The sequence below is a fragment of the Asterias rubens genome, chromosome 4 (genome assembly GCF_902459465.1).
Source record: "Asterias rubens chromosome 4, eAstRub1.3, whole genome shotgun sequence".
Taxonomy (NCBI): domain Eukaryota; kingdom Metazoa; phylum Echinodermata; class Asteroidea; order Forcipulatida; family Asteriidae; genus Asterias; species Asterias rubens.
The window spans coordinates 14696471-14710031 of NC_047065.1; the positions used below are offsets into that span (position 1 = coordinate 14696471).

Sequence of the window (13561 nt, forward strand, 5' to 3'; positions counted from 1 at the left end):
TCTCGAATGTTTTATACTATTAACAGCTCTCCATTGCTTGTTACCAAGTAAGTTTTTATGCTAACAATTATTTTGAGTAATTACCAATAGTGTCCAGTTCCTTTAACCATCTTAAGTTTGAATCGTTCAGGATCATTTGGTTGACCACTTCCCATATCCAGGCCTGATCCCTTTGGTGTTGATCACATCAACAACGACGCCGTGCTTGAACTGGTTCCATTCTCGCTTCAACTCTTGGTCAATGTACTCATTGTGGATGTCATCCTGGGAATTTTTTGGGGTAAAGAGAAATTTTCAAAATACAAGGAATATGTTAATGAAAGAAATTTTAGTATTCAAAGGTTGTATTATTTGTCCTGTTGGTAGCATTGGTGTGTAATTAAAAAAAGACAATAAATAATGTGTAAATGAAAGAAACTTTAGTATTTTAAAGTTGTACTATTTGCCCTTGTTATTATGGTGTTAATTATTGACCAGTTGTGAGGAGTTGCTACCACCTTTTGACATGAAATTTTCACAGTTTTTAATTTGTTTTTATAGAATCTACACTTATATAGGGTTAAAACAGTGGAATGGTAAAAAAAAAACAAAGGTATACAATCCCTTTTAGAAATAACAAGTGCTTCGAGATGACCCATGGGCGTAGATAAAGCGATTCGTACAAACTATGCTAATAATAGACCTTATGCATTGACTTCATCCGGCCGCCATCTTAGTGGTAGAACGGTGACGAAACAATCAAAACGCACATGTTTGTACACACAGCGTACAGGATTGGCCAATGAACACCCCTCCTTTTGACCTCTGCTTGAGGGCGCCGTACTGAAATGAAGTTATGTGCATCAGGTCTATTATAGTTTGTTGACTTACCCTCGTTAGGTTACCATACAGTCTTTCATTTGACTGTCTCAAGAGAGCTTTGGTTGTCTCCTCAAGATCTGGAAAAACAAAAATGCAAGCAAGGATATTTTTGTAAACATGCCAAAATATGTGTCTTTTTTCTGACACTTTTACAATGTATCTTTAAAGTCAGACAATACAATTAATAATCAATAATTTAGGCCTCTCTCATTCACTTGTAAATAAAAAATTCAAAGATTAATTTAGGCCTCATGTTGATCCAACCCCTATAAAGCACTTCACAAAATTAACAAAACTTCTTAAACAATATGAATAAATTATTTAAAATTGACTAGCATTGGACAGAAAACACAGACAAAATACATGTAAGTGCAACAAAATGGAGACAAGTGGCCATTTGGTTTGTCAAGGTGAAATAAGCAACAAGTGTTTAAAAGACCTTTTAATGAAATATCCTCAGTTATTACAAACATCAGCCAATCAGCCTGAAACTGAAACAGTAAGAAATTCTCAAACATCAAAACAAGATATGTCTAATCAGTGTTGTACATGTAGCCAGACCAATTTTAGTGGTGGGCTCCAAGTTCAATTTAGTCCAACAAGGCAACCTGCTCATCAAAATTATTCATGTTTAGATATAAAGCCATCGTTACAGAAGTACAATCTAAGGGAAACCTGTGCTGGGCAGAACAGTATGTTTTGCTCAAGAGTGCTGGGCAAAATTTGTTAGTTCCGGGCAGGCCCGCCCGGCACCACCCACCGTGGTTACAATATTGTTTCTAATCAATGCAAGTTTACAGAGGTTTTTAAAAAAAAATTGCAAAAGGAACTATAAAAGAACTTTAATTACAAGAGGAACATGTGATTTTTTTCAGTGCATCTTGATACATTGTTATTGTCTGTCCTGTAATTCCACTAAGAGCCACGCCAACTTTACACAAACTGGTTCCACTGATTACCAGAGGCCCATAGGATTTGCCTTGAAGTGTTTCTTTAATGATTCAAAGACCAAGGTATCTCAATTTTAAAAGTTATAAGAAATGCTTTTAAAGCCATTGGACACTTTCGGTAAACAGTATTGTCCAAAGGCCCACACATCGTGTATCACAACTTATATATAAAATAACAAACCTGTGAAAATTCAAGCTAAAGCGGTCAGCGGAGTCGGGAGAAAATAACGGGAAAACTAACCCTTGTTTCTGCACATTTCGCCGTGTCATGACATGTGTTTAAAATAAATTTGTAATTCTCGATGTCGAGAATTGATAATTATTTTAATGTTTTCTCAAAAAGTAAATCATTTCATGGAATAATAGTTCAAGAGAAGTCTTTCACCATTACCTTCTGTAAACCCTGTAAGTTATTTGTAAATATGTGAACTTTTTTTCTTTGTTCATTTCCGAAAGTGTCCAATGGCTTTAAAATGATGAAAATGGGATTTGGAGGAAAACTATGCAATAAACATATTCCAGCTTTGTAGCCGCAAGTAGGGTAAACTTTTGCTGTGCAGCAGATACACTAACCAGCAACCCACAGGATAGGCATAAATAACTTCTATTCTGAGATTTCCGATAGCGGCTTGTAAAAAGACTAATTATACAAATGTTGGTATAGTACCTTGTAGTCTCTCTGGTGTGATAATACCCAGTTTGATGTCTGATGCGGTTACAATGGAACATGTGATAGCCTCTGCGTCCAGCACACTAATCTCACCAAATGACTCCGCCTCTTGCAGTCGCCCCATAACGACTTGTTTCAGACGTTTTTCCTGGAGAGAAAAAAAAAGGAAAGAAAAAAAAACTTTATTAAACGGGCTTCTCCGTCACGATCAAAAGCAGGCCTGTGACTTTACATGGAATTATGAACTCTCTCCCAGCTACTATAGATGAATGATCTGGATGAGAGTTTGTTTTGATCATCACAGTCGAACCAAGCGAGCGCTCGCGCAGCCAATCTGGGTATTATATTCTATGTCTGTGACACAGACTCTTTTAAAACACTCTAAAGCCAAACTATGAAACATTACCTGACTGCCGTTGGGCATTTTCTGAAGGACGTCTACTTGTCTCAAGACGTGGCAGTCTCCAGACTTGATGAAAGCAATGAAGGGACACAGGTAGCCCTCACTCACCAATACTTTGTAGAAGAAAATACAAACAAGTCATTGCTACATTATCATTAAAGAAGCTGAACACTACTGGTAATTGTCAAAAAGCAGTCTTCTCACTTGGTGTATCGCAACATATGCATAAAATAAGAAACCTGTTAAAATTTGAGCTCAAATGGTCGTTGAAGTTGGGAATGATGGAAGAAAAAACACCCTTGTCACACGAAGTTGTGTGCTTTCAGATGCTTTATTTTGAGACCTCAAAATCTCATTCTAAGGTCTCAAAGTCAAATTCGTGGAAAAATACTTTTTCTCAAAAACTATGTTACTTCAAAAGGAAGACGTTTCTCCCAATGTTTTATACTAACAACAGCTCCCCATTACTTGTTAACAAGGAAGGTTTTATGCTAATAATAATTTTGAGAAAATTAATATTCCTCTCAATACAGTTGTCTGCGATTGTACAACTGGGGGAAACATGCACCAGGCAAGTTGTAAACCCCATTCTTTGTATGTTTGCAAGTAAGTTTTGAAGAAACAAATTGTCAGGCACATGTGAAAATGCTCAAGTATCTGTTGGGGAAAATAAAGTGATTTAAAAACCAACCTGTATTCTCTGGGAATTTTGTCCATCTGATGAGTTCAGCTAGTTTGTGAAGTGACTGCCTTGGCCAGAGCTGGTAGCGTTTACACGCCTGTATTAGGTTGATCTTCTCGGATATGTGGCGTTCTCTTATTTGCTAAGAAATAGAGGAGTGGCAAAAATTGATAACATCCGTAATAATTCAATCAATCATCTTTTGTTGAGTAGAATTTGAAACTTTGCATGGTGGAAATACAATATGGAAAGGTTTGGGGTAACACTATCTCTGAATGAGTTGGGGGTGGTTCTGAAAAGAACCATTGGTTTCAACTCGACGTTTCAATCAGTATGCTCTGATCCTCTTCTGGAGAAAAGCAGTATCTTTTGTTGCTTAATCAAATTAATTTTGCATTGAACATAAATGATTTGGAGTGGCAGACTTTAAAGGTGCAACCTTATCATTGTGCTGCGCCCTACTAACTGAGCTATCTACAGTCATGGCCCAGTCTTGTTGGGCCCCCTCCCCTCATACACCCTGTGTTCAATGTTGGCTTTCATTGCGCAATCTGTGTCCCAGTTAGTGTTAACAACATTATGCAGGGGAGTGGAGGAACTTGGGGAGGGCATGTTTATTGTCACTTGATCCAAGCATTGGCCGGGATTGTAATGATAATAATAATCAATACCAAAGCGCTTCTGACATGATTACCCCTGGTCACTGGGCCATCTATTTAATTCCAAAAACCGTCTCAGTTCCCTGGGGAGTATACAGCCGGTGCTGCGAGTGACCACGCTCTCCAAGCTAATCATTCTCATAAACTATCTCTGCCTTCACAGGTACACATTTTTACCACTGGGTGGAGAGAAACAATAGTTAAGTGTCTTGCTTAAGGACACAAGTGTCACAACCAGGATTGTAGCCCTCATGTTGGGGGTCTCCCTACATACAGTTTCTCCTGTAGTTTACTGCTTCATAAAAATATTACTGTGAAAAACCGGAAGAAATCAAAACTCACTTCTGTTATTCTCTTGAAATCATTGCTTGAGATCTTCAAAAACTCACAAGGAACCGATTTGGTAAGGACTGTCAGCACTCTGCAAGACAAAAATTGTAGATATATGACTCACCTTTAAACAGTGCAAAACGCTCTGAGTATTAAAAGAGGTATCACAGCAATCAATTACTCATAAATACCTCAGACAGTTTCGCTATTCCTATGAGTGGAGAGCGCGTCACGTGGGTGTGTATAAACCTTTGTTAATGACCAGTAAAAAGTGTTGAAACATGGGCGTGACACGCGAGCTTGCACCTGTGCTTATAAGACAGTTTCGTCATTCCTATTGGTCGAGAGCAACGGCTGAAACAGTTGTGCCACATCACGCGATACACGCGACGTGCACAGCATTCCCTTAAAAGGAGTTCCCCGAGGGCCTTACCATTTCATAGCTGGAGGGGTGTTGTGTTGAAAGAAATCATCGAGCAATTACAACTTTTGCATTTATTTTACTTTTTGACCAAAAATTGTTGATGTTTTTTGACCGAAAAGGTATTTATGAATGGGAATCAAAGTGTGTTGAATCGGTTTTCAACTAATGGTTTAAACCCCACCGAGGCCTGGTTCTTGATAATTTACCTCGACTCGGTCTCGGTAAAATTACCAAAACCAGGCCTTGTTGGGTTTAAACCACTAGTTGAAAACCTCTCTACCACACATTGATTCCCTTAATAATAAACACACTGTGGGTTATTTTATCGTGCTTTATCATACCCCTAGGTGCATATCAAAGCATTCACTGTCTCTTACATTCACTATGTGTTTTCTACTGATAAGAAGAGCTTTATATATAACCCATTTATGCAGCACCTTGATGGTTTACAAGGTGCTGCAATGTATTCAGCAGCCACTGCGACACGGAGACAGTCCCTTTGCCCAAATTTAAGCAGCTTGGGGTTGCAGGCTCGAAAGTTAGATAAAATTGTCCAAAAGTATGCCCGCGGTTGAACAGGGATACAAATGTTGCCAAGCGCCTTGATCTTGCTACTAGGATATGCGCTGTGTAAAAAACAATTATTATTAATCAACCACATCTGTTTTCAATGTATCTTTTTTAGTAAACTCACTTGCTATTAGGTTCTTTTCCTTCCAGTCTTTCCAGAGTTCCGAAACAGTCACCAACTGTAAGCTACAACACACAAACAACATTGGTTATTAAAAAAAGATTTTTTTTTTACACATATAACTAATTTCATGATGGCCATAAACTTCCCTTGAAATGTGTTTTGAATGAATCGCTATATAGTTTTTGAGAATTAGTTTTGATCCGGCGACATTATGGGAAAAAGTAAAACAAAATTATAGAGTCCATTCAATGTCATTATCAGTGATCTGGAATATGTTGCAGAGGTCCAATTTCTTGAGGAAAAGGGGATCCTCAAGGAACTGGTAGGAGCGGTAATCTATTGAGACTTTACTCTCAGCAGTCTTTGAAGTTTGAGTGAAACCAGTACACACTAGCTTGGATGGACGGATTGATTGACTTGTTTTTGATTAAAACTATTGATATAAACAAACCTCAGTAACGTCTTTATCCGTGTGAACTGTAGTCGTCAGGATGGGCGTTGGGGAGCGGAATTCCCCAGGGTGGCCTCTGGTTCTTAACCATGGCTCCGTCTGTGGTACCACTGAACCCCGTAGTATGATGTGAAATCCATTGTTACCAAACACTGCAGTAGTGGAAGATAGAATATAGGTTAAACTTTCCATAAATTAAAACCCCTTTTTATACCTTCAAGCTGCTACTAGGAAAATGTGCAATTAATATTATACAAATATTGAGTGGCGAAGAGGTAACTAGGTGTACATCTATTCCCCCGAGGAACTTTGAGTGACGCGAAGAGGGGCCTATTTCCCGAGGCCGACGGCACTGGACACTTTTGGTAATTTTCAAAGACCAGTCTTCTCATCACATGGTGTATCTCAACATATGCACAAAATAACAAACCTGTGAAAATTTGAACTCAATTGGTCGTCGAAGTTACAAAAAAATAATGGAAGAACTAACACCCTTGTCATACGGAGTTGTGTGCTTTCAGATGCTTGAATTCAAAACCTCACAATTTAATTCTGAGGTCTCAAAATCTTGAAAATGTTTCTCGAAAAACAACGTTACTTCACAGGAAGCCATTTCTCACAATGTTTTATACTATCAACATCTCTCCATTGATTGCTAACAAGGAAGTTTTTTTGCTAACAATTATTTTGAGCAATAATAAATAGTGTCCAGTGCCTTTAACCACCAGCTATTTGAGGGTGTACGTACTTTTTGTAGAACAAAAAAACACAATGTCCACAGATTTACACTAAACTTACACAGTTTGAAGATAATGGTAGTAGAAATCTTCCCTGAAAATATTACTTGCTGCGGTGCTGTAGTTTTTGGGTAATGAGTAAAACAATGTAATGAAAATAATTTTCGTCTCATGAGACCGAAATTATTTTTTTTAATTTTACAAATGTATTTTCATTACCTTGTTTTACTCATTTCTCAAAAACTACAGCACCTCAGTAAGTAATATTTGAAGGGAAGCTTTCCACTATCATTTTCTTCAAACCCTGTAAGTTTAATGTATATCTATGGACATTTTGAAAAAAGTACCCAAATCCTTTAACCACCAGGCCATGACACCATCGCTCTCTTCAACTCACCCGTATAGTCTTCGTCTTTCCAGATGTCCATATGAGCCGTTGTGCAGAGCTCCTTTAGTTCCTTATTGGATAACTGCTCAGACAGGAGAGGGAACTCTTTCAGGTGTGTGTAGATGATGTCGTTGTCTTCGGCAGTCCTCTCGTAGGGTCTGAGAGAAACATTACATGACATTACATGAATCATTTAGTTTTTTTTTTTTTTTTTTTTTTTTTTTTAATAATAATTGTGGCTTCTTATAGCGCACATCAGTCTGTCACTCAGTGGCGCTCCAGGCGCTTTAACATACAGTATTTCCTGCCAGATGTGGGACTACGTTTTTGAGTTATAAGACCTAATCCTTAAATAGCACCATGTAATGTTTTATAGGGTGCTATGGTGCAGTATGAGACATTCCCTAACTACAAGGATGGATGGCCACTTGAATGTGAGGGGCTACACTGCAGGCATGAGAATGGGTGATGATAAAAAAACAGGAAAAATTTCAGTTGATTGGAAATGTCAATATTCCATCATTTTTGTGTGCGAAGCACACAATACGAGCGCGCAGCGCGAAGTCCCTTATGGCCGGGGTCCAGGGCCGGCTTCAGGGCCCTGGGAGCTCTTGGTACTTTAGAAGCTCTGTGGTCTCTGATGCATTTCTGACACCTATTTTTCCAGGTAGAAGTGAGCCACTTTTGTGTGATTTTTCCTTTTTTTTTTTTTTATAATAGGTTTAAGGGAAAATAAGGAATGTAAAGCTCAAACAATTTTGGGTTCGCCTGCGATTTTGTTACAATTCCGGAAAAAGAAAGGGGGAAAAAATAATAGTAATAATATTTTTTTTTTTGACGATCTTATCCCTTATTTCTGCCCTTGAAAATGCTTTTTTTTCTCACCAAAAACCATTTTTATAGGTTCTTGATTTGAAATTCGGTTGTGTAAAAGAAATTCTTTTGCAATTAAATGTTTGTGATTTTAACGATCCGTCGGCGACGCACATTTTAAAATATATATAGGCCTATATATTTGGCGAGAGCGATGTGTTTTTGTGAAAGAGGTTGTTATTCAGCATAGGGTATAACTGGAACGAGGTTGAGATTAGACCCCAACATAGAAATAGAACCAATGAAGAAAGCACGTCGTCCGGACGTACAGTGTGTTCGCTGGTTCCCAATATATCTTTCGCTGGTTGTGAGGCAATAACAGGTACCAGTTTACCATGGCCTGCCGGCGATCTCAGATTCGTGCCGCGCCGCTCATTGGTTCGTGTGCAAACCTGCACGTACACAGTACACAGTACACAGTACACATGGTGCAAACACGTGCATTGTTTTTTCAGTAGACTTTCAAAAGTCTCCACACGTGTTATCTTTGCTGCACCAGCAAGCGCATTACACGCAAACATTATTGAACCGTACCACTATAAACGAAGCAAGGAATGAGGCAAGTTTATACATCTGTCGCTGCTGCTGCATGCATGCGCGATACCAGGAAGACAACAAGCCGTAAATTGGGCCAGCTGCTGGACGGCAATTTATTGTTTAGGTGCCGGTATTTCATGAACGACGTGTGGGGATCCGCGATAATAACAATTACAAAGGTAAACTTACATTGTCTGACTAGAGAAGAGGGATTAGAGAAATCCAAATGTATACCCCCAAAAACCTACCCCCCGAATTTTATAGCAAATTCACATCGAACTCGGAGACCACAATTTTAAAAGGAAAAAAAACGGAATTCCGGTTTAAACCGGAAGATTCTCATGCCTGTACACTGGGCTGCAGACCAGATCAATGGGAGACTTTCTGGGACGATAGAGGGCAGCAGACTTACCGGGTAAATTTCCATTGTTTACGTTGTTCTGAACATGCGCATAATTCTGAGAACAATGGATTTACCCGGTAAGTCTGCTGCCCTCTATCGTCCCAGAAAGTCTCCCATTGAAACTGGCATGAGTGGGGGTACTCCTAAGGCTGAAACTAGGACCCTGGCTGGTAGAGTCATTACCCCCTGCAGTCCTCTCATAGGGTCTGAGAGAAATATGACATAACGTGAATCAACTATTTTTGTATTTTTTGTTTGTATGAGATATCGCCTTCAGCTGGACGGCAACTTCAAAGCGAGGGCTACACTTAAATGATTTGGGCCATTGACCCAGATCCACTGTCACCAGGGACACAGTGGAAACTTTTGACGGGGCACCAAGGCCAAGACCAGGGGAAAAAGAGGCCGCGGCCTCAATGTTAATTCAGCCGATTTTCTACCTTCCGCCTAGGTAGTAGTTTATAAACAGGACAGTTCTTTTCAGAACTGAGAAGTTTTGATTCTGAAAAATCTACTCTGCGGTAGGAGAGAAGTCTTCCAAATTTTGAAAAATCTACTTTGCATTGGTAGAATTTATAGCAAGACAAGTTCCCAGAAGGTAGTTTACCCAGCAAGAAGATATACTCACGGTGCTACTGCAAATCAAATATGCAAAGCATCAAGCGTTTCCTAAAAGCCAAGATGAACTTTCTCTCAACTCACAGTTTCTTGAGAAGCGTCCTGAGTTCTTTGATTCTCTTAGCGGCAATGATGACCGGGTCTACAATCTTCCTCTCCTTGTGTAGCTTGGCCATGTGGTCAGCTACGTCATGACTCAACGTCTCCGGTGAAACGATGTCAGATAAGCGATTTGTGCTACTCGGGACAGCGGTCGCCGAACCTGGTTGATGAAGAACATTAAATTCTCATCAGTTTGGAAAGAAATTATTGGGAGCTTACAATGTACTGGGTACAAGATAAAAAAACATTCTTGAATTTAATTTAATGCAGAGTTCTTTCTACAGTTTGCCCAGGAAAAGATATTTTGTTGAAGTATATCATGGGAAAAGGGCAAAAGGGGTCGAATCACATGACCCAAATTGCTTTTAACTTTGTCAGTGGTTTGCAAAGCAGCAAGATTGTATAATTTGTCTGTCTTCTGTAAAGGCAAAATATGAGACTTGGTTACAAAAGAAACTGGACATCTTTGGTAATTGTCAAAGACCAGTCTTCTCACTTAGTGTACATTTTATCTCAACATAGATGCATAAAATAACTGTGAAAATTTGAGCCCGATTGGTTTTCAAAGTTGCCAGATAATAATTAATTAAAAAAAACACTCTCAGGAAGTTGTGTGCTTTCTGATAGGGTAATCAAGGCTAAGACTATGGGGTAACAGTAGAGGCTTCTGTGGAATTACAGGCCTGAAGTCACACCAACGCTGTGACACATGAGAAAACCTGGTCAAAAGGTTGAGGGAGATCTCATCTCTTGTACATTTTTTTAAATAAATACATTTTTATAAACTAATATATGTTTAAGAAGTAAATGTACATATATAAATAAATAAATAAATAAATAGTAAACTTGCATACCATGCATGGCAGTTTAATGGCTATGGCTAACGGCCAAGATTCTGTGATTCACAATGAATGGCAAGTCAATACACTCACAGATCAAAATTATCATCCTGGTGCTAACAATGAGATCCTTTGTTGTCTTCTCCTTTGTCATGTCAAGGTTTTATTATATTATCAATGATATTTTCTAAAGGAAAAATATTTTTCTAGAAGCGCCAACACTCTTACCTGTAGCTTCATTGGAGATGCTTTTCATTGGTTGGTCCCGCCTCCCAATAGGAATGCTGGGTAATGGTTTATTGTTGGCAAACATCCGCTGGTAGTTCTCCATGAAGAAATGATGGCCATCTTCTGTAGACTCAGTGATTGCCCTAAGAAAACATGCAAAGTTTGTTGTGACAGTTAGTTATTTTTTAATAATAAACTGCTCACAATAAGTTAGATTTTTTTTTAAAACCCATTAATACACTTTCGGCACAGAAAAAAAAAAAAAAAAAAACTCACAGATTTACAAATAACTTACAGGGTTTACAGACGGTTATGGTGAAAGACTTCTCTTGAAATATTATTCCATGACATGCTTTACTTTTCAAGAAAACATTAAAACAATTATCAATCCTCGTTGTTGAGAATTACAGATTTATTTTAACAGATGTTATATGACACCGCAAAAACAAGGGTGGGTTTTCCCCGTTATTTTCTCCCGATTCCGATGACCGATTGAGCCTAAATTTTCACAGGTTTGTTATTTTTTATATCAGTTGTGATACTAGAAGTGTAGGCATTTGGACAATACTGTTTACCGAAAGTGTATAATGGCTTCAATCAAGTATGTCTTTTTTATGTAAAAACTCTCTTTGTAATGTTATTATCAATGCAAAGTTGAAGCGTTTCTCTTTAAAAAGATACCACATGTTTGCAATGATTACATGTTGCCGAGTTTGGCTACATGAATGACAATGAGGCAAAGTCATAAATCCAATGTGCCAAAATTACCGTTTTCTGCGCTAAACAGTCAATAGCTAATGATCAATAATTAAACCGGTCAAGCTTCATAACCATGGAGGGTTTACACAAAGATTTGCACCAGTGAGCACACCACACACAATTTGCCCTCATTTCTTGAAAAACACCCTTTTTGGGGTATTTACACAAATTCTTTTTTCAATAAAGTGGATTAAGATCAGTAAGTTGTCTTGCTTGTTTGAAATACAATGTCAACTTGTTTGTTCACACAGTAACACAAAATTTCCAATGTGTGTCCCCTTAAAATGTAAGTATTAAAGGCACTGGACACTAGTGGTAATTACTCAATATAATTTTTATCTTGGTTACAAGCAATGGAGAGCTGTTGATAGTGTAAAACATTGTGAGAAACGGCTCCCTCTGAAGTAATATGGTTTTTGAGAAAGAGGTAATTTTTCACTAAAATATTTGAATTTGAGACTTAGATTTTGAGGTCCCGAAATCAAGCATCTGAAAGCACACAACTTTGTGTGACAAGGGTGTATTTTCTTCCATTATTATCTCGCAACTTTGACGACCAATGGGAGACTTTTTGGACGCTTGGTGGCAGCAGACTTACCAGGTAAAATCCATTGTTCTCGGTAAAGTGCGCATGCTCAGAACTACGTAAACAATGGAAATTTACCTGGTAAGTCTGCTGCAACCTAGCGTTCCAAAGTCCCCCCGTGAGCTCAAATTTTCACAGGTTTGTTCTTCTGGCATATATGTTTAGATACACCAAGTGAGAAGACTGGTCTAACAGTAATGTCTAGTGTGTTTAAGACCAGATACATACCTTCCTTTCAGACCCTCATGGTTGTTAATTATATCCAAATTGGTGTAGTCGATGACGGGTCTTGGATCCTGCCCAGGAACTGAAACAAAAAGAAAAAACATCGTATTTAAGGGGTGTTACAATCAGGCCTGGTTGAATTGAGAAATAAGACATCTGGCGTACGTCACCGCACTGTCTTTGTTTGTGCGCTGTATATACGTGAATGACGCCTGTACACCGAAATGGAGCAGATAAATCCAATTGACCTAGATTGGTCTGAACATACGTGTTTCACAGACATAGCAATATTTGTTGAGTGCACTTTGACAGCAAAAACAGCATTGAGTTTCCATGCAGAGTAGGAAATTTCACTTTTGGCAGATGTTCTTGGATGTAAAACTTGGCAAAAAGGCCTAAACAAGCATTGTAAACGCAACAGAGTCAGACAGTGTGGTGTGTTGGAGAAGAAAACAAATTCTCGTTTGCCACATCACTTGTTCATTTATTTTGTTATGACAAAATTTGTACCATAACATAATTTACACAAAATTTATATTAATATTATTTTTTTTTTATTGTAAAAATTGCATTAAAAAAAAAAGTGGTGGCAGAGTTATTTGGGGGAATTATTTTTGTATTAGTAAAATTTTCCCAGCAGTGAGTGTGGAGATTGTTGTTGCAAATTATATTGGTATTATTTTAATTAAGATATGCAGATACACAGCGCCAGCCGAGCAACTTGCTGGGCTCGTCAGGGGAGGAGGTTGTCAATTGCCAATCAACAGGCGCGGCCAGAAACAAATGCATGAAACTCACAGTGTGACATCCACCAGTTCAGTTGTCCACACATCGTAAATTGGGGTTTGGGGCGAATGTGCAGCTCACTTCAAATCGGCACCCCTTCATTTCAATGCAAGTTCAGACTGTTTGTTTCTTACCTTTGTGTCGTATTTTCTGGGGATCTCTTTCACTCCACTTAACAACTTTATTATCACCCTTTCCATGAACAATCGTAGACGAAGCCATTTCATTTAAATCACTTTCACCAAACGTGAGCAGAAGGGGGAAAAATCAACATTCCGGAAGACCGGTGTCAGGACCACAGTCTTTACAACTTCTGAAGAAATTGTGCTAGGCAACAATAAACAGTCCGCTTGAGG

The 13561-nt window shown here is 38.5% G+C and overlaps 1 protein-coding gene across 1 annotated transcript; it reads right to left on the bottom strand.

Moving 5' to 3' along the window:
* Positions 1 to 34: 34 nt before the first annotated feature.
* LOC117289453 (cyclic nucleotide-binding domain-containing protein 1-like) lies at positions 35 to 13499 on the bottom strand. Its single transcript, XM_033770585.1, has 13 exons — positions 13340 to 13499; positions 12423 to 12501; positions 10850 to 10992; positions 9765 to 9942; positions 7259 to 7407; positions 6125 to 6276; positions 5674 to 5735; positions 4568 to 4646; positions 3576 to 3708; positions 2888 to 2997; positions 2479 to 2629; positions 871 to 938; positions 35 to 264 (listed from the first exon to the last, which is right to left on the bottom strand). The coding sequence occupies exons 1-13, from the start codon at positions 13425 to 13427 to the stop codon at positions 133 to 135; spliced, it is 1524 nt and encodes a 507-aa protein (XP_033626476.1). The 5' UTR covers positions 13428 to 13499; the 3' UTR covers positions 35 to 132.
* Between the last annotated feature and the right edge of the window lie 62 nt (positions 13500 to 13561).